Source organism: Mustela lutreola, chromosome 12 (assembly GCF_030435805.1).
Source record: "Mustela lutreola isolate mMusLut2 chromosome 12, mMusLut2.pri, whole genome shotgun sequence".
Taxonomy (NCBI): Eukaryota; Metazoa; Chordata; class Mammalia; order Carnivora; family Mustelidae; genus Mustela; species Mustela lutreola.
This window is the reverse complement of record NC_081301.1, coordinates 8,498,460-8,518,103: the sequence shown is the minus strand read 5'-3', so window position 1 is coordinate 8,518,103 and position 19,644 is coordinate 8,498,460. Positions and strand designations below refer to the sequence as shown.

Sequence of the window (19,644 nt, the reverse complement as noted above, 5' to 3'; positions counted from 1 at the left end):
GCTCCTGGGCGATCCGCGCCTCTGTGGAGACCCGGGACCCGAAGACACAGGCGGCCTAGGCGCGGTGTACCGCAGCCGGACACAGCGGCCTGCGCACGGAGCACGAGTGCGGGTGCCAGGGCGGGTGGGTGCCTGGCCCAGCGGGCGCGAGAGTCTGGGACTCTGTCTTGCCAACCTTTCACTCCCCAGCGTCAAAGCCCACCTTGCCCAGTCTGACCAGGGCGCTGTCCCTGCCAGGTGCGGCCTACAGACCCCTAGCCGGGCCCCTCCGCTACCAAAAGGAGCCTATCCCAGCCACCAATCCCGCTTCCATCGAGCAACTGAACACACATCATCCTGGGCCTTCAGTTACCGACCCCAGAGCCACCACCCTCAGAGCCACCACCCCCTTCCCGTGCATTTACAAATCCTGCGAGGCCAGGTTCTCATCCATTGCCCCCACCTCTGGCCGGGCCCCGTTCTCAGACTGAATCGCCCTCTAAACTCTCCGTGCCTATGCTGGGCCTGACCCTCCTCCTCTGCCCAATGTCCCCCATCCTTGATCCCAGGGCCCTTCCAGGATCTTCGTTCACCCCTCGACCCAATCTCTGCCACGCCTGCTTTTCCGGACCCCTCACCCCAAATCCGGAGCCCAATCCCCTCTCCCAGGGCCAGGACCCCGTTTGGCCAGTCCTGGGCCAACAGCCCTTCCCGCCTGACGGGCCCCGTCCCTCAATCCAGCAGCCAGCCTCTCCGCAGGACCAGAAGGGCCCCGGGAAGGCGCCGCCGCCCAGGGGACCGTCAACTCAGCCCGGAGCGACCTACCTTGACCAACAGATGGGGTCCCCGGCCCCGGCCACTCTCGGCCGGCGCCTTCCCCTGGTGGATCCGCTGCGCTCCCCGCCATCCGCTCAGTCTGGCCTCGCATGGGGCCACTCCTCCTAGCGCCGAAGCTTTACAAAATATTAATAATAAAGAAAGCAAGCAAGAAAAAAGAAAGCCTTCAATCCCCAACTCCCAAATCAATTTTTCAAAGGGGTGGGGCAGAAGGATTTGTTTCGAAGGTGCCCCAAACTTCTACAAGGGGCCAGCCGGCGCTCTGTCTGGCCGGGACGCCGGGGCCTGAGCTCCGGGCCAGGCGCGGAGCGGGGCGCAAGCCGGGGGCGCGGGGAACCCTCCCGCGGGGGGTTGGGGGGAGGCGACGGCACTATTTGACGTGGAGCCGCCGGCTCATCCCGGCGCACGGATACGAGGCGCACCAATGAGTTCAAATGTCAGGAAGTTTGAGGAGGGGTGAGGCGGCTCCCGGCCGGAGTATCCCTCCGCCGCCAGCCCCAGCTCTAAACCCAGCTGCTCCTCGGGCGCACCATGGCACTGGAGTAGTGCGGGGAGCGCGCCTGGAGCCCTGCGGCCCGCTGCGCCCCGCCCGGGACCCCGCTGCGCCGCCCGCGCCCCCCCAGCCCGCGGGGCCGCCCCTGCACCCCCGCCCCCTCCCCCGCCCGCCACCGCCTCCGCCGCCGCTGCCGCCGCCGCCGCCTCCTCCCCGCGGCTCCGTCTGCTGCCGCCGCCGCAGCCCGGCTCCGGGGCTGACAAGCAGGTGACAGAGGAGCCGGCGCGCGTGGCTGCGAGTGCCCGGGAGAACGCGGCGCGGACTGCAGCGCCCCGGCCCGCCCGCACGACGCCGGGGCCCGGGGCCAGCGCGTCGGCGCTCCACGCTCGCCGGGGGTGGCCCGCGGCCCCTGCCGCAGCCCCAACCCCGCGGGGGCCGCGCCTCCCCGGCTCCGGGGCCGCGGCGGCGGCGAGCGGGCAGGCGGGCGGGCGGGCGAGCACCCTGGCCGGCGGGGCCCAAGGCGCGCCCCGCGTCCCATGGATATAGCAACAGGTCCCGAGTCGCTGGAGAGGTGCTTCCCCCGCGGGCAAACGGACTGCGCCAAGATGCTGGACGGCATCAAGATGGAGGAGCACGCCCTGCGCCCCGGGCCCGCCACTCTGGGGGTGCTGTTGGGTGAGTGCGGCGTCAGACGCCCAAGTGGTCATGGGCAGGGGACAGGGGCATCCTTCCGAGATGGACTCAGGCGGCCAGACCAACGGAATAGGACATGGTTTGCAGGACGTAGGGGTGCGGGAGGACACAGACTAGTCTCTTGCAGTGATCACTGGAGGGTCAACAGGCACCCCTAAACAGGCATCGTGAGGAGACAGAGCTTTGCAGGGACACCACCTAGGAGGAGGGAGGCCAGGACCGCTCCAGCTGCCACCCACCACCATCCTCACTGGGCCTTGGTGCTAGAGCTGCCACTCCCGAGGGGATAGGAGGTGGGAGGCCGGAGTGATGGAGACCCAAGTAGTCACCTTAGCAAGCTTGCGAGCAGTGCCAGGTCACTTGGTGGGGGGAGCTTTTAAGAGAAAAATGTCCCCTGGGCCACCCAAACTACAGGTTTGGGGGAGACTGGGGACAGAAGACCACGAACGCCGCCGTGGGGCGTGTCAGCCAGCGAGCGCCCCAGCCTCACCTCGCCAGTCTTGGTTCCAGCCGGCTACCCCGCGCCGTGCCGGTTCTCATACGTAGTAACACCAAGCGCCGGATCTCCGGAGAAGGGGAGAGTGCAGCGCCGAGCCAGGGCTCTCGAGACCCGCGGCCTCTCCGCGCGGGAGTCCGTGGACTGGGACCAACCAGCTGAGGCTGCCCGGGCCCTGGTGCGGCGGCCAGGGGAGCGCAGGCGGCGGGCGGCGCTCCCGGCTTGCCCTCGCCCTTGGGGCCCGGGCTGCGGGCAGCGCGCGGCCGGGACGCTGGGGCCACGCTGGTCGGGGCTGACCGCCCGGCTCTCGCCCTGTGCGCTGCAGGCTCCGACTGCCCGCATCCCGCCGTCTGCGAGGGCTGCCAGCGGCCCATCTCCGACCGCTTCCTGATGCGAGTCAATGAGTCGTCCTGGCACGAGGAGTGTTTGCAGTGCGCGGCGTGTCAGCAAGCCCTCACCACCAGCTGCTACTTCCGGGATCGGAAACTGTACTGCAAACAAGACTACCAACAGTAAGCGCCTCTCTCGTTCTCCTCCTTCCCTGCCGCCGCCGGGGCACTCGAGCCCCGCCACCCCCCGCTGCCAGGCCCGCGTCTGCCCAACGGCTGGCTCCGCGCACGGCTGGGCCCATCAGTTAGGAGGGCTGTGTGGGCTGTGCGACTCCTGACAGGGGCTAACCATCCCAGCCAGGCTGCCACTGGTGAGGTGGCCGGGAGCCTCTGGCGGTCCCTAGTTGGCCATCTTTTGTCCGGAAACCTGCACTGGTTGGGGTACAGGACAAGGCCCTTGGCCAGTTAGGAGATACCATCCCTCTGTCCAGGGACAGGGCCTGACCTCACTGAGACCTCAACTGGGGACCAGTGATTGATTTCCAAATGAAAACAGTGCTTTAGGGAGCCAGGCCCTGGTGGTGTGCTTCCCCAAAAGTAGAGTTTTATGGAGGTCTGGGATTCCTGGAGCAAGGAAGTGGAGTTTGGGGGGCTGCTGAGTTGCCCGGGCAGCTCAGGATGCCTCCTTCCTGCCATGCTCTCTGTTGTCCTATCAGTCCCTGATAGAAAAGAGTGTCCGTTCTCTCCAGACCGTTCCATGCGGGAATTTTGCACTTAACAGTTTTTGCTGGCTGGAGGAACTGTCTAGGAAGAGGACCTCAAGAGGTGGCAAACCACAGTCTGGGGCTCCTGGGGGTGAGGATGAAGAGCTGCCCAAGTCAGCCTTCCCCAGCAGGCCCTCTTTCTTGCACAGTGTTTGTGTTGGAGTCAGGGTGGCTTGCTTTGCCCTGGTGTAGCCTAAATCTCAAGGTTGAGTCTGGAGACTATGGGTTGAGCCCTACCTGCAAACTTTTGTTTTTAAATGAGACTATAGATTTGTTTGGCAAGGTTCTGGGACAGTTAAGAGCAGATTCGGGCTTTTTCTTTTCATCCTCTGCGTTTTGTGCCTGGCAGTGTGATTGGGGGGGAGGCAGAGAGGAGCAATAGCCAAAAGAAAGGTGTCGGCACCCCCAGGGAGGACAGAACTTTCTAGTGAAGTCCAAAAGACCCTTTTAGATGGGGCTGCAGGATGAGGAGGCTCTCAGGTGTTTGGGGGCTCAGGGGGAGCTGTGTGTGCCCAAGCCTCCAGGAAAAGTGTGGGCCGCCAATGCCTGGTGATGACTGCAGCCTACCTGTCTGCCCAGGGACTGTTCCTAGATCCAGGCCCTGGTGGAAGTGGAGCATCTGGGGTACACCATCTCCATCTCTCTAGCTGCTTGACTGAGGCCTGGAAATGGTGGGACTGTAGGCTAAAGCCCTGGAGAGGGTGTTAGATTCTGCTCTGAAGGGTTCTGGCTGAGGCCCACAACAGCACCTTATCTGACTGTGCTCCCCTGGTCTGGAAGGTCCGATAGGACCTGCTCTCTGCACCTGGCTCTTCCTGCGCACTGGGGGCTCTGCGGGCAGGAATTGGGGTCCATTTCAGAGAGTCAGCTCTTTTGCTGATCCCAGAGTCTTGCTGAGACCTCTCCCTCTGTCTGGAGCACCCCAAATTAGGCACCTTGCCGTTGATAGTATTGGGGCTATGCCCTGGACTGACAGGATTCTAGTTCCAGGAGAAAGTGTGGCCGCCAGTCAGTTCGGCCACAAGCAGGCATAGAGCAGGACAAATAAAATGGGGAAAGTAGTAGGGATAGATGTGGTTGGGGGCTTTGGTCTGGCCAAAGGGCAGGGTTCACCAACTTCCAGTCCACCCATGTCCTGCCGGCCTTGCACCTCTGCCTGCCTGACCCTTAGCTCAGCTCTGGCACTGCCACTTCCAACTTAGCTCAGCCACCGGCCTGGGTGACTCAACATGTGGGGGCGGGAGGCCCAGGAAACTGGAAATGGGCCTCCAAGTTACTGGAGCAGATTTTGGGGGGGGGGATTTTTTTACATGTTGGAAGGACCCTTTCCGACCTCTTGCGTGCATCTGCCAGGTCTCTCCCCCTACCCTTCAGTCCTCTATGGAGCTTCTGTTTAAAACTAGGAGAGGATGCTCCCTGGTTCTTCGGAGCACAGAAGTATAAAGTCACAAAATTTGAGCAGATGTTACCACGCGGAGCGGCTAGCTCCCTAATTTTACAAAACAATTAAGCATTAAATGTTTGTGTTGCCTTTGTTGAAAGCCTATTTGTTTTCTAAAAAGAGAAAAAAGGCGCCTCTCGGAGAGCTTGATGCTTCAGTGTAGTTGGGATGTGTCTGCGGGTGAATTCGGGCTCCAGAAGAATCTCGGGTCCCTAGTTCCGAGTCTGGGTCCCGCAAGGCGGCAGGCTTCAGGCGGGCATTATTCACGCCCCTCACGGTGCCCTCCTCCTCCCTCGCCCCCTCTTTCTTCTAATAAGGCCAATTAGGTATCTGCACTAGGCCGGCCGGTTGGGGGCTGAGGAGAGGTTCTTAAGACAGTCCTAGGGACAAATACCCCGGCAGGTCTCGCCTCAGCGTTTCGCAGGGAGAGCAGGCGCAGCGAGGCAGGCAGGGGCTCACGGAAGAAGCGATGTTCTTTTTCACAATAAAAGTTTATTTCACGATTTATTTTTTTCTTTGAGGATCGCAGATGCATATTTATTGCATCTGCGCGTAAATGCTTTTCAGACGAGAATCCAGGCTAGTGGGTGCAGAGACGTGCCTTCTCAATTTGGTCGAACCTTTGTGTCCGCGGTACAGGGAAATTAACAACCACCACCCCCCTCCCCGCAATAACTTGTGAAAAATGTGGCCTCGCCCCATCGAGGAGCTTGCGGGGCTTGGTCCTTAGAAAGAGGTTGCTGTTTTTATTAAGCGTCTCTTCTTCCTTTCGATTTGTTTTAAAGATCTGGGACACCCAGAAGCGCAGCGTTATTTTACGCACCATGGGGGATATTAATTGACGATCGGGCACATTTAATAGCATTTGATAAAATCCATCCGCACGTCCTGGACGGACGAAGCGGAGCGCGGGGCCGCAGCATTTGGGTATTTTCACGCACAACTCGAGAAGTTTACTTTTTCTCCTTACATGCTTTTGGGGGGTCCTTCCAAAAAAAAAAAAAAAAAAAAAGCGGTCGGATTGTTCTGCGCCTAAGGCTCTGGCCCCTCCGCCGCCAGAGCTCCTCCTCGGACTCACAACCCGGATAGAAACCGGGAGGAAACGGGGTTTCCTGCAAACGCAAAATCGCGAACACCTTTCTCTCCTTCCTCCACCGGAGAACACATAGAAAAAAGAAAATGACAACATAATTCCCCCCACCCCTGCCCCATTTTTTTTTCTTGGTGGCTTGGCCAAATAGAATTATGTAAGTCTTTTTTCTTGCCGTCTGTCGCTCGTCTGGAAAGCGTTTCTATCCTGAGGAGGTGGCGAATTCCTGGAGGAGGCTCCGGAAGGGGGGAGGGTCGGTGGGAGAGTCCAAAAATCTGTCACAAAATGGAGTCTAATCGCTTGTAAGACAGCTCCCAGGCCTGGCGACCCGAGATCCGTTGGTGCACAAGCGGGAGCCTGCGTGCGCCGAAGGACCCGGCGCTCCAGCTCGGGCCGGGCTCCCACCTCGGCATCCCGGGCCGCCGGAGCCCTTCCGCCCGCAGGGCCTGCCCGGGCGGCCTCGCCCCTTCTCGAGCAGAGTTACAGGGCTCCGCTGAGCCTGCGAGGGTCCCCTTGGGCTCGCCTGCCCAGGTAGGATGCGCCCACCCGCGGAAGGGGGGGAGCAGGGAGACTTTGATTGAGTTTCAGGAAAAAAACACTGTCTGAGTCCTGGGGTGATTTTTTTTTCTTTTCTTTTCTTTTCTTTTTTTTTTTTTCTTTTTTCCTTTTTTCTTTTCTTTTCCTTTCTTTTTTCTTTTTTTTTTTTTTTTGGTGGGGGGGCGTAAATCTACCCCAGCTGGCTCCAGCTCCAGTGGCCCAACCTGGCTCTTCCCAGCACATTCCTTTCCTTCTTTCCTTGGAAGTGTTTACACCGGGAAAGGCCTACCAAGGAGGCTCACCTCTCTCCTCGGAGCACCAGCTCTGGCAGAGTAGGGGTGTGGTGCTCGGAGAGCAAAGCCGGGCTCCAGACTCTTCTGCCTGCCGTTTCTCCCAGCTTGGAAGGCCTCATCCCATAAGGCCTCCCTGTGGGGTGCCAGTTACCAGCATGCCTCCCCTACCAGTAGGGTATCCCAGCTAGCACTGCCCGCATCTGTCTCATTCAGAACTGCAGACATTCCTGCCCACAGCCTGAGGTAGAGGGTCTGTTCTGGAACTGGATCCGCTTGGAAGGAAAAGCTCGAGCTTGGCTTTATAGAAAGGCCTCAGTAGTGCTCTCCCTGGGGGTTTGAGGGCTGAAGGGCTCTGCTTTGCCAGCCCAAGTCTGGGGACCCTCTGGCTCTTGCAACGGCACCCTCCTTTTAACCCCAGCACCTCGACGGCAGGTAGAAGGTAAGCAAAGGCCTTCCTAAAGCTGCAGTCATCAGCAGCTGAAGGGAGGCATTATTCACAGCTGACTCCTGGCTCACCCTGTATTCCCCAGGCTCTGGGCTAGTGCAGCCTAATTTGTTTGCCGGATTTTTCTAGAGTTGGAGAAGAAGGCTGTGAGGATTTCCTCTGGAGTAGGTGATTGTGCGCCCTCAGCAACCTCCTACCCTGCGCCCTGGAACCAGGCTTAGGCCCTGGCATCTACCTGAGCCTCCTCTGTAAAATGGGGACATAGCCCCCTGGGGGAAAGGATTCTAATATGGATTCAAGATAACATGTCCCCCAAGGACCTGGCATCTCACCTGGCATGTTGTTAATACTTTGGAAATTATTGTTGTTACCATTAGCATCAGCAGTGTGGCAAGGAATGTCCTGTCCCCAAGGAGACACCAAACTTCCCATGGGTTCCTTGCCAGAGAAAGGGACAGCTGGCATGGTAGGCTTGCCATGAGCCTCTCTGTGCAGGGAAAATGAGGGGCACCCCTGGGAAAGTCATTCCCTTTGCCTGAGTGGGGCACTGTATGGGCCGTTCCTCCTTCAGTGAGGAGAAGAGCTGTGGACTCTGAGAGCTGGGTTCGCCTCCCAGCCCCATTCAGCAGCCGTCGGATCTTAGCCAACTGACGACCTGTTTCAGAGCCCCAGGTTCTCCAACAGCAAATTAGAGGTGATGATACAATTTACCAGGGTGGTTGTAAGGTTGACACAAGGTATCTGGTGGGGTTTCAGTCCATGTTCCATACTCCGTGGGATCCAGTATCCTCTTAACTACCTTTAGAGAAGCAGAAAAACTTCTGATTATATAGATAAGAACAGTTGCCAACTGTGCATTACCAGGAAGGGCCGGTAGCAGGATGGGCCTGGTGTGCTGGCCTTTTTCTCCTTGGGGGCCGTGAGAGGGAGTTGAATGGGTCCAGAGCAAAGATCTTAACACTGGGGAGCAATTAGACTCTTCAGGGTCTGAGAATAGCTTGGAAAATCCTACTCGATAATATAATTTCATATTTGGAAAAAACTTGGTGCTTGCTGTTTTTGTGATTCAGATGACAAGGGGGAAAAAATCTCAACCCAGCATCTCTAAGGTTCAAGGATAAGGGAGAGATTGGGGTGGGGGGTGATAAGGTAGAGAGATCCAGGGATCTGTTTGTTTCTCCAAAAGCTGGGGTTTAAAAGGTGGAGAAACACAGGCTCCGGTGGTCAGATGAAAGCCCACAGAGGTTTGTCCTGTCCAGGATGGGCTGCCTGCGTGTCCCCCAGGGAATCTCCTCTGTCCTGTGGCTATGAGATTTTTAAAACAGAAAAAGAAAAAAAAAAAATTCCCAGCCCTACTGCCCTACTTTGGCATTAGTTAGCTGAGGAATGGAGGATACATTCAACGACATGAGTTATAACTTCCAATTTGTTGGGCACCACCATCAGGCCTCAGCTTCAAGGGAGGAGGAAGAAAGGGATGGTCCACTCATCCCAGGAGCCTGTATGAGCTGTCAGTCAACCCTGGGCTGCAGGAGGACCCAAAGCCCTTGGCTTTCTGGCTGACCCAGCCCTCTCCAACTCTCAGAGTCTGTGCTGATGGCAGCAGAGAGCAAAACCAAAATTATATATATTTATTGCTACTGCAGTCAGAAGTGGGGAGGCGGTGGGAGTGAAGGGAGGGTAAGGCTGAAAACCATATTTGAAAAAGTTGATTCACGAAAGCAGAGGAAGCAAAGTGGCAGACGGTTGCCATTTCATCGACCGGCTGGTGTTCTCCATTCATGTCATAAATGTCTCCTGTCATTTGAAGCCAAAAGCAACATGATTTGGTTCCCCGGTGGCCTATAGGGTTTTTCTCTTTTTTTTTGCAGTAAATGTTTATTTGTTAATAATATACTTTAAACAGCCTAGCTTTGACCTCAAGTCTCCTGAAGCATCCATCTTCTCTCAGAAAAATCTTTCAAAGTTTGTGTAATTTTGGGGGGAAGGTGTAACTGACGGGGCAGTGAAGGGTCTGTGTTTGCTTTAACTACCGCTGTGTTGTGGAGTGGTGGGGTATAAGGGGCCACTGTGCTCCGAATAGCAACTTTCTTGGGTTTCAGGCCTGGCTGACAGCACTTCCTCGCTGCCCCTTACCTTTGCTTCGCCTGATCAGAACAAATAAATTTCTGCGTGGGCCCTTCCTTTGTTATTCCCGGGGCAATATTGTATCCATTTCTGTTCAGCTTCTTGACTGACGGCCTTTGGACCTGCCTTGTCGACCCTGGGGCCCCCGAAGGGGGGTTGGGGAGTGTAGGGGTCCCAGGGATATGTGAGTACGTTGAGCGGGGGTGGTGCTTTGTCTCCCTCGGGAGCCTGGCTCAGACTGGCCCGGTCCGAGTGTGCTGGCTGATGGCAGAGCACCAGGCTTGCCCCGGCACTTGGGGAACTGGGGGAAGTATTGCTGAAGGAAAAACCTAGTTCCTGGAGTTTGGTTCCAGAAGAAACAAAGATGTTTGCTTCCTGGCAGGCCCCTGCTTAAGAGGTTTCCCTGGGAACTGGGAGGTGGTTGCCAGGTGGGGAGGGTTCTGAGGGCTGCCCTGAACAACAGAAGTGCCCACCAGGGCTGGCAGGAGTGAGGAGCCCACCGAGCTGCTGGCTGGACGCAGAAAGCTAAGTGAGCATGCTGGAACACAGGACAGCCAGCCGACCCCCAGGCGGCTCTGTTGGGTGCTGCAGCAGCAGTGACAGGAGAGGAGCATAGCAGCCCTGGGTCAGGATGAGCTGGGTGTGACTGCTGTCCCCCCTTCTCCCACCTCCTGCTTTCCTCTGGGACTCAGGGACTGTTGTCATGTGATTCCTGAATTGCCATAGTTACAGGGCTGTCAGGGTATGGGCGCCTGCCCAGGCCTGGAGCTGCCCAGAGCCTGCGGAGATAGAGAGGACCAAGGTGCTCTGGAAACCACCTCCTGCAGACGGATGGCCTCCTGGGCGGGGCACGTTCTCTCAAAGGACAAAGAACAAAACTCCAAGTACAGACCAGGGATCAAAAATGTCTCTGGCTCTTGTGGCACAAGCCACGGGCCTTTAGGGAAGGGCTCGTTGTTCTTCGTGGGTCTCGGTTTCCTCCTCTGTGAAACAGGGATGCTGGTTACAATCTCACAGGATAAAATGACTCGATCTCTAAGGATAAAGTGAAACAAACCCAGAGGTGCCAGCCTGCATTGGGCATTTCGTCAATGGATGTTTCCTTCCTGCCTGCCTGCCTGGGAAGTGAGCTGGAGACACGCTGCCTGGCAGGAATGCATTGTCGGCCTTTCGCACAGGCACGGAACCTGGAACCTCCCAAACGGGCCTCCCCGAGTGCCCTAGCCCACCCCCCTGCTCTGTGCCCTGAGCTGGGGCCTGTGTTCTGAATTTTCCCCTTGGAAGGGGAATGGGGCAGGTCTTGCTGTCAGAAACCGGTCCTCGGAGGCAGGCAGGCAGCAGCCTATAGATGCCCGCCCCCCCATGACTTCTGAGGGACATAGGTCCTGCTGTTATCCAGCCTACTCTTGAGCGTGGCCAGTGCAGACAGGAACTCATAGGAACAGAGTCTTACTGACCCAGAGGGGCGGGCGCAATAGTAGTCCCTCTAGAAAGCAAAGGAATTGACATTTCTGGAGTGTATTGGTCTTTATTGCTTTAGGTCCCTGTATAGGTGAGAAAACAGAGGTGGAGGGAGTTAAGTCACTCCTCTCAGACCCAGAATGACTCCCGCAGATTTCCCTGTAGGTGGGTCTAACTCCTAAAGCAGATGGGATCCCTCAGTCCTGGATTCCTGCTCTTCCCAAAGCCCCAGAGTCTGCTCCCGGGCAGCTGTGATTCACCTGAGTGCCCAGCCTGAAAGGGGTGTGTGTGGTGGGGGTTACTGCCCAGGGTTGGAAGGGATGGGGGCGGGGGTCACTGCCCTCTTCGCACCAGAATGTTCGTGTAGGGCCAGCCCTTGCCAGAAAAGGAAAAAAAGGTTAGAATAACTGCCTTTCCCCCCAGCGGTGAGCTTCCTTCAGGGCTCGAGGCGCGCGGGCGGGGCGGCTCGCGGGCGGGGCGGCTCTCGGAGGTCTCCACCCGTGCCCCCGCCAGGCCCACCTCTCCCGTGGTTCCTGCTCCTCGTTCCTTTCCCCTCAGTGGGGCAGCGTGGTGCACAGGCTCCTCGGCTCTGGGGCTCCTCGGCCGCGCCACGGGCGCCGGCAGCGGTTGATGAATTTCGGTGTCACCAGGGGTTTAGCCCGGATTTGGGAACCGCGCGCTCTAATACGCACACACGGTCCTGCCCCTTCTAAAGCGCAGCCCTTTCACCCAGCCGCTGATTTATGAAGGAATCCGATCCCAGGACGGGCTGGGCTGGAGCCGGGAACCGGGGCCCCGCCGCAACCTTCGGACTCCTCTGCGTTGCGGGGGCCCTTGGCGGCTCCCGGTGCAATCCTGGGCCGGACTCGGGGCGCCCTGCTGGGTCGCATCTACTGTGACCCAGGAGGAGTGAGTCCTCTCGGAGCCACTTAAACCTACTGGAAAGGGAGCGAAGTGGAGAGAGGGAATTTTCTTTTGGAATTGAGCAAAGCCTTCGCCCCTCCCCAAGCCCTCCTGCCGACCCCCTCGGGCAGGCCCAAAAGAGGCGCGTTTGGGAGGTTTGTTTATCGAGAGCACAGAAAATTGAAAAAAGAGTCTAAGAGCTTTCTCCCGCCTGAGAAATGTGCACAGTCCCTCGGCTCCTGGAGGCAAAGAGGCGACCCCAATGCAGGGTTCCCGGTGCAGACGTTGGGGCTGACCCCAGCCCCCTCCCTCCTGCGCAGGGCCGGAGCGCGGCGGGAGGGCAGATTTTTTTTCAGATTTGGTTTGTAGGGGGGAAATGTGGTTGTATCAATCCACAAATATTTACTCTTAACAGACTTGTATCTGTGGAGATTTCGAACAAAGACAGTTTAGGGGGATTACAAAAACCCTAAACCCCGTTTTTCTCTCGGACTTGGTGCTTTAAATGCCAATTACAGGCGAGCCATATCCAACAGCAACGGGAGGAGGCGGGCAGGGTCGGGAGGGGCTGTGGGGCGAGTCCAGCCATTAAATGTAACTTTTCATTATGGAAAGGATTTCGCTGGTTTTATCTTCTAATAAGATTATGTCACGAACACAAGTACCTAGGACGGTGCTGAGTGACAGGGCTCTGTCGTTTAATCAGAGACTGTGCCGCTCTGACCGCGGGGCCCTTTGTCCGTCCGAGTGAGCGACGGAAACTTGCCGTCCTAATCCCCTTATTCATGTCAAGCAGAGAAAAGAAGCCAAGCACCTTACAACCGTGTCCCCTCCACCCCTTCCGAGGGCGGCGGGAGGAGGGGAGCTCCGGCCCTGTCGCCCCCCGGGCGACTTTCGTTTGGAGGGCGCTTGGGTCTCCTGAGCCCGCGATGCGTTGCAGCAGGGGTGGGGGAAGGGGTTGCTTTTGGGGAGCCTCAATTGTCAGCTTCTGGAAAATGGGGGCAACGGCCCCACGCCCAGAGGATGCCTATTGGGAGGGGTGGGGGACTTTTCGCCTCCACTGACGGAAAGCACGGCCGCTCTGTCCCCTCTTCCCAGGAAAGGTGGCGCTGGGGGGTGCACACCCACCATCCCCATGAAAGCGGGATTGACAAGAAGGGAGAGGCCGAACGGAGATGCCAGGCTGGGGTCCTGCGCGGGGCGGATTTCGTTGGATCCCTAGGACTGATGTCGCGACGCTGGTACTCCTGCGAGTCTCCGGGGTTGACCATTCCCGGCTGCTCGTTCGGCCCCTTTCTTCTGAGGGCGAATTCCTTTGTTTGACCCCCGCGGAAACCAGCTTCTCCGCCGGGCCCGTGGCGCCTTTATTCTCGCCACTGCTGCTGCCGCCACCCCTGTCCCACAGTGTGCAGATCTGTCGTGCGGCCAGCCCCCGCCCCCCCCCCGGACTCCCCCCCTACTCCCTGTCCCGGCCGCGCAGACCCAGATGGGTCGGCCGACCGGCCCCTCGACGTCGCCGCGGTCGCCGCCTTGCCCCTGCCCCGGCCCCGGCCGCCGGCTCCGACCACTAGACCTCCAGCCCGCACAGCGGGCGCCGCGGGCGCGGACTTTAGCCGCCGGCGTTCACCTCCGGGCACAGTCGGAAGCCGCGGGCGTCGGAGAAACGGCCAGGCGCGGTTCCGGGTCGCTGCACCGGCTGAAAAAACCAAAAGCAAAACCAACACCTAGCAAATGAAACCTGCGTGCCTCCAGGGCTCCACTCTGCACCGCTGCAGAGGACCAGGCCGGCTACCTCTCGGCCAGTTTCTAGGCTCTCAGGCCGGAGGCCCCAGAGTCAATAGAGCAGGAGAGGAGACTTTGGAGGAATCTGTCTCTAATGTACCTGGCTCCTTAGCCTCCTTTTAAAGCTCTTAGTCTGTGCTCTAGGGCAGTCTCCCAGGCACCCCAGTGCGTCCTGGGAACTCTCTGGAGACGCCTGACTGCTCAGTCTCCTCCCTCCAGAGTCCAGGCTCTGGTGCGGTGCGGGGAGGATCGGCGGAGAGCAGGGTGTCACCTCGTAAAAGCGACAGGCAGGGGCTGTTTTATGGGGAGGGAGAAGGGGCAGGAAGTGATGCTTCCATCTGTGGCCCCACAGGGATGGAGAGCCAGGATGGAAAGAGCACTGTCTGGGCAGGGGACCAGGGACAGGGGGACAGGGCTGGGTCAGAGACAGCTGGGTGTGCGACATTAACCACGGGACGCGGACCTACAGAGCTGGGAGCTGGGAGCTCACCTCCCACGGGTTCCCTCCCAGAGCCCCCTCTGCAGTCCCCCACTCAGCCAACAGCTCCGGCCCTTCCTCCCAAGTTGGGGCGGGGGAGAGACTTTCTCCCTCGAAACACTTGATACCAACTTCGGTTTTTTGGCAAGAAAAATAAGCCTTGTTTGGAAAGGGGGGGGTGGTCGAGTGAGCAAGGGAAGGAGTGAGCTGGCGGCAGAGCAAACTTTGCGGATTAGGTTTCAGCGCCTCCGCCCCACCCCCAGCCCCGCGGCGGTGATTTGTGTGCGGGGGTCTGTGACCCTACGAGGCATCAAACGGCCCGCGGGAACCGGCCGAGTTCAGAGGGACAGTGGGCAGAGGGGCGGCCTAAGACAACGCAGATGGTTCATATCAGCCCGGCCGGGCCAAGCCCTAGGCCCGCGGGCCTGGGCTGCTCAGCAGGGAAGAGGTCTGGGGGTATTCCGGGGAGACGTGGGGGGGGGGCGGCTGAGCACTAAGAGGAGCCCAGAAATGCGGCTGTAGATGCCCAGTGGGTCCCAGGTGAAAGGGGGCGAGGGGGGCTATGACAGAGTTCCTCCTCCAGGTGGTCCTGACCCCATCCAGTTCAGGGGGGACCTGACCCTCCTCGTCTCCCCAGAGTAGTCTCTGGTCTAGAAGGCAGACCCTTCCGCCTCTGCCAAGTGGCCAGAGCTTACCCCACCGGTGCCCTGCAGGCAGCTGGGGCTCATCTAGGTCCTAATACCCCTTCCCCAGGGACCCCTAGTGGACTTTTTCTTCTGGGAAGGTGCCCTGCCCTCAGCTTGCCTGCTGCAGTGGGCTTGGGAGGCCCTCACCTCCCTCGGACATACATTCATGCTTCCGTTCGTTTGTTCTGCAATCCTTCCTTCCTTCTGCTGCTGTGGTAGAATACCCTTCCCCTTTCTGCTGGCTTCAGCCCTTCTGCCTGGCCTCAGCTAACTCTGAGGGACTCCTCCTTTCTCCCTTCTAACCCCAGGCGAAAGCCGAGAGGTAGGCTCATTCATACCTTCACCCAGAGCTTTGCTTCTGCGGGGTGGGGGGAGGTGGGGAGAGTCCTGCTTGGTCAGGCTGGGAGGGGCTCTTGTCTCCCAGGGGCTGCCCCCTCTCCCTAGAGCTGGAGCTTGGCTGGTTGTCAACACCAACAGGCCCAGGCTTCCCTGCCCTATTTCCAGGGCCTGGTTTTCCCTGCGGCCTCCAAGAACCCTCTTCAGTGATCACAGAGAGGGTGCACTGGAAGGACACCCACCACCCAGACCTTGGGCTGCTTTAGCAGGGTCTCACCTGAAGAGATCCTTGTAGAAACAGGAAAACCGAGGCTCAGGTGTGGCTAGTATTTGCCCTAAAGCTCACTCAGTTGTGGCAGAACGGAGACAGAACCCCCAGTTTACCGATGGCCAAGTTAGGGGCCTATGTGGCAACTCCACAATTCTTTCTAAAACCTGCTCCCAGACTCTGACTTTAGCCCTGGCCTACCCTTTTCTCCTGAGGCTCAGGTCACTGGAGGGGAAGGCCCTTCAGTCCTGGTTCCTGAGGGGTGTAACAGGCTTGTCTCCATGATGGAATGAATTTGAGAACTTTCTGGATAGCACGGAGCCATGTACATTTGGCAATTTTGTCTTCTAAACTGGGACATTGAAAGACAAGAGCCAGGTGACCACATCCCTCTGTCCTTGGGTTTGACTCCCAAACACCCTAGGCTTGGCCCTTCTTCTCTACAGTGGGTCACGGGGAGGCCAGTGGCCTGGCCAGGGCCACAGAGGGCCAGGGGACTGCCAGGACGTCTCGGGGTTTCGTCTCCCAGGATCCCTGCCTCAGGGGAGCAGCCGGCTGGGTCATCTGTACACAGAAGACACATCTGTACTCCACATGTTAGAGGCTGAGCAGAGGACATGTGGTTTGGGATGTGTTATCTTAATCATATTTATTAGTCAATCCTAAAATTTAAAAAAAAAAAAAAAGAGTTTGATATTGTTAGCATTGGGAAAAGATCCCCAAATCTACACAGTGACAGATCAGCGGAGGTTGCCGGCAGCAGCCAGCTTTCTTTCAGCTGGGATCAGGATGCAACTTTGGAAGTTCTTAGGGTTGTTCTAGTGTGATGGAGTCTCTATGCCATGAAACAACACTGACTGCTTTCATTTTCCCAAGCAGAGATCTGAAGCAAAATTAATTACCCCGCCTTGACTGATAGTTGTTCTGTTGGAGTATGGTTCTAATCCTTATTAACATTCTCTAAAGTCAGGCATGAAATATGACTTTTACACCACACTCTTTGGCATATGTTTTTCTTTTCCAGGATATTTTTCAGACTATCTCCAAGCCTCACTGCTGTTCATTATTTTTGCCGTAGGTCTAAAGTTGCCAGCCCCAAAACCAGCCCCGCGCAGAGCACAGCCAAGGGGGTGGGGAATGGGAGCGACATCCCCGCTCACGATGCAAATTGCTTCTGATTATTGAGCTTTGAATGTTTTCCTCCATCATGTTTTTATTAAAAACTCCGGCATATTTACGCTTGATGGTGTCTTCAATTAAGTTAAAAAAAAAAAAAAAAAAGCAAGGGGTTCCCCTTTCCATAGCAGTATGTAAAGAAAATAGTTGTTATGACCGCAGAATTATCGTCCAAAGCTGGTTCTAGTAAAGCTAGCCCGGCTTTGACAAGCCCAGCAGGCTGGGAGCTTTTTTCTAAGTGTTCCAGCTGCTGGGGAAACAGACCCGAGAGGAAGCCCACAGAAGCCTCCGTTCTGCAGGGTACTCAGGCCGCCTCACAGGAGCTAACACATCCCGAGTTTCCGGGCTGCAGAAGGGGGCCAGGCTGGCTGTAGGGGGCTTGGTGATGGGCAGGTCTGGCCCCCGAGAGAGAATATCACCCCCAGCCCCACCAAGAATCACACAGCTGATGCTTGCTGAGTGAGTGCACATGGTTTGTGAAGCACTTTACAGTGTTTGAAGGTGCTGTGGCTGTGATGTGGGTGTTGTGATCATTTACGGAGCAGACGAGCGGGGCAGAGAGGTTTAGTAACTTGCCCAAGGTCACACAGCTAGTTAAGTGGAACTGGGTTTGGACCCCAGGCGTTTGGTCAGGAGAAAACTTCCAGGGATCCTTTGCGAGGGCAGAATCTGGCCCTCTGCTGGGTTCAGTGTCAGTGGCCAGGCACCAGAGCTCAGTGTTACTTGTTGAATGAATGCCTCATAATTAATGACCAGTGTTTATTGCACACTGCCTGTGGGTTTGATGGGAATTAGCTCATTGAATCTTCTCACTGCCTGGGGGCAGGCATTCTTATTACTGTTTCCCATTCTGCAACAGTGAAGCTTGACCTGAGAGGTGCCGTGATTTCCCTAAGGTCACACAGCATAAGGTAGCAATGATAAGCTACCATATACTGGGCACACATTACGTCTAAGCTCAGGGCTAAGCCCTCGGCACCCCAGATCTCGGTGAAAGTTCCTAAAAGGACCATTGTTTGTTTACCCAGGCTTCCAAGTGACAGAACTGGGGCTCAGAGAGGTAAAGCCACACACCCAGGATCACACAGCCCGTGGGGAGCTCCACCAGAATGCTTCCTTGCTCTGCAGGTGTGAAGACTTGTCCTCTTGACCACTTCTCAGCCTGGCTGTGTTGGGGGTTGGGAGAAGTCCCTGAATGGTACCTTCTCAGTGGGTCTCACTTGGCCTGAAGGACGATCATGGCAGTAGGTGGGCATAGTCTGGCATTGAGGAGATGGGTGTGTCTGTGGCTATGTGGCATGGATGTGGAAACTAAAGCACAGAGAGTTTAAGTGACTTGCCCGGGGTCACACAACTAGAAACAGCTGATGGGACTCATGCTCAGGTGTTCTGGCTTTGGGGCATTGTTTCTCTGAGAGACTGAGTCATCATCTTTATTGTCAGCATCACGTATGACCGTGCCTGAGTGCCTTCTGAGTGCTCTGCAAATACACAGTGACGGCAGGGATGTTCAGAGAGGGAAGGCAGTTTTCCCAGGATCGCATTGCAAGTTCTAGCCGCTGGTGTGGGGCCTGTTCACGACAGGGCCCTGGGAAGCAGGCCCAGCCCACGGCTGGGAGTTGACCGGCCCTGAGAGGGCCACCTTTACCCCTGCCCTGCGGGTACAGCAGCTCAGGGCAGGCGCTGTCCGCCCTTTGAAGGGGACAGCGCCTGAGTGTGTCACTTTGAACTGCAAAGGGGCCTGTGGTGAGGGCTTGGCCCCCTCCCACAGGCCCCCGCCTGCCCACCCCTCCAGGTCTGGTTCCAGTCGGCAGGCCTGGAGCCGGAGGGGCGGGCAGGGCGGCGGCCCCCCTGTGGGATGTCAGCCTGATAAGTGAGCAGCCGCGGAGCCCTGAAGGAGGACGGAGCTGGCCGCCCACTGGTCCGGCCATCCCACGTGGCAAGAGTTCAGGCCAGTCACCGAAGTGCCAACCTCCCCCAGACATGCCCTTGTGGCTGCAGAGAAACATCTCCCTGAATGTCAGAGGTTTAAATTAAAATAGCAGTAATGATCGTAATAACAAGAACTTGTAAAAGGAAATATCTCGCCCTGGGGCACAGGGAGTATCATGGCACCAAGCATGTGCTCTACTTGGTGCGTGCTCCTGGCACGAGGTCACAAGGGGGGTTCGGTAAGAGACGGGGGCGTCTGTGCAGCTAATTACCAGGAACCCAGCTGGGGGACTTTCAGTTGTTCAGCCAAGTCCTGGCTAAGCCGGCCTAGGACCGGTAGCCCATGGGCAAAGTGAGTGGGGTGACGTGGCAGAGTTAAGCAGAAATCATGTCAGCTCTGTCCCCATACCTGGGCATGTTGACCTCTTCCCTGATTTTTTGACCCCAGAACTGGTTCCTTGGGAGGCCAAGAACTTAACCAGGTTCTTTACCAAGTGGGCAAAGAAAAGACGCCAGTGCTTTGGAACCTGGGGGTTCAGAGTATGATCTAGCTCTGTCACTTCCTGGCTGTGTGACCTTGGGTTTGATGCTTTACCTCTCTGTGGCACAGCTCTCTTTCAGTCTGTTAAGGACCAGCACCTGCCTGAGAGCAGTGATGAGACTGGAAAGAGAAAGCAGATGCAACGTCTTCTGATGAGTTATGTGGCTCTTGCCAATACTGCTGCCGGTGCTCCCACCATCCTTTGTGTTGGGCCTGAGCAGGTGTCTGGCTTTGGTTACACGCGTCAGGCAGTATTTTCATTACGGTTCTCTGTGTGCGCCACGCCTTGGCGAGTAGGGCATGATACATAGTAGTTGCTCAGTTAGTATTGAAAAGAAAAGTATAGAGGAGTAGCTCAGGAGCCTGACTGGCTGGGCTGGACACCAGGTTCAGCCTCTTTCTAGCTGGGCATCACTTGGAAAGTTCCTTAGCCTCTCTGAGCCTCTGAGCCTCTGTTCCCTCATTGGTAAAATGGAGGTACTCGAAAAACCTGGCTTCTGGGGTTGTCCTGAGGACTAAATGAAATAGCACACTCCAGGAGCTGTACCAGTTTGTGG

At 57.3% G+C, this 19,644-nt stretch overlaps 1 protein-coding gene across 2 annotated transcripts in view; it reads left to right on the top strand.

The window, feature by feature from the left end:
- Positions 1-1,781: 1,781 nt before the first annotated feature.
- LMX1B (LIM homeobox transcription factor 1 beta) overlaps positions 1,782-19,644 on the top strand; it is a 78,018-nt gene continuing 60,155 nt past the window's right edge. For both annotated transcript variants that reach the window (XM_059142915.1, XM_059142914.1), the window contains exons 1-2: positions 1,782-1,984; positions 2,824-3,010. In XM_059142915.1, the coding sequence (XP_058998898.1) occupies positions 1,846-1,984; positions 2,824-3,010 (326 nt within the window). In that variant the 5' untranslated portion in view covers positions 1,782-1,845. The remainder of the gene's footprint in view (positions 1,985-2,823; positions 3,011-19,644) is intronic.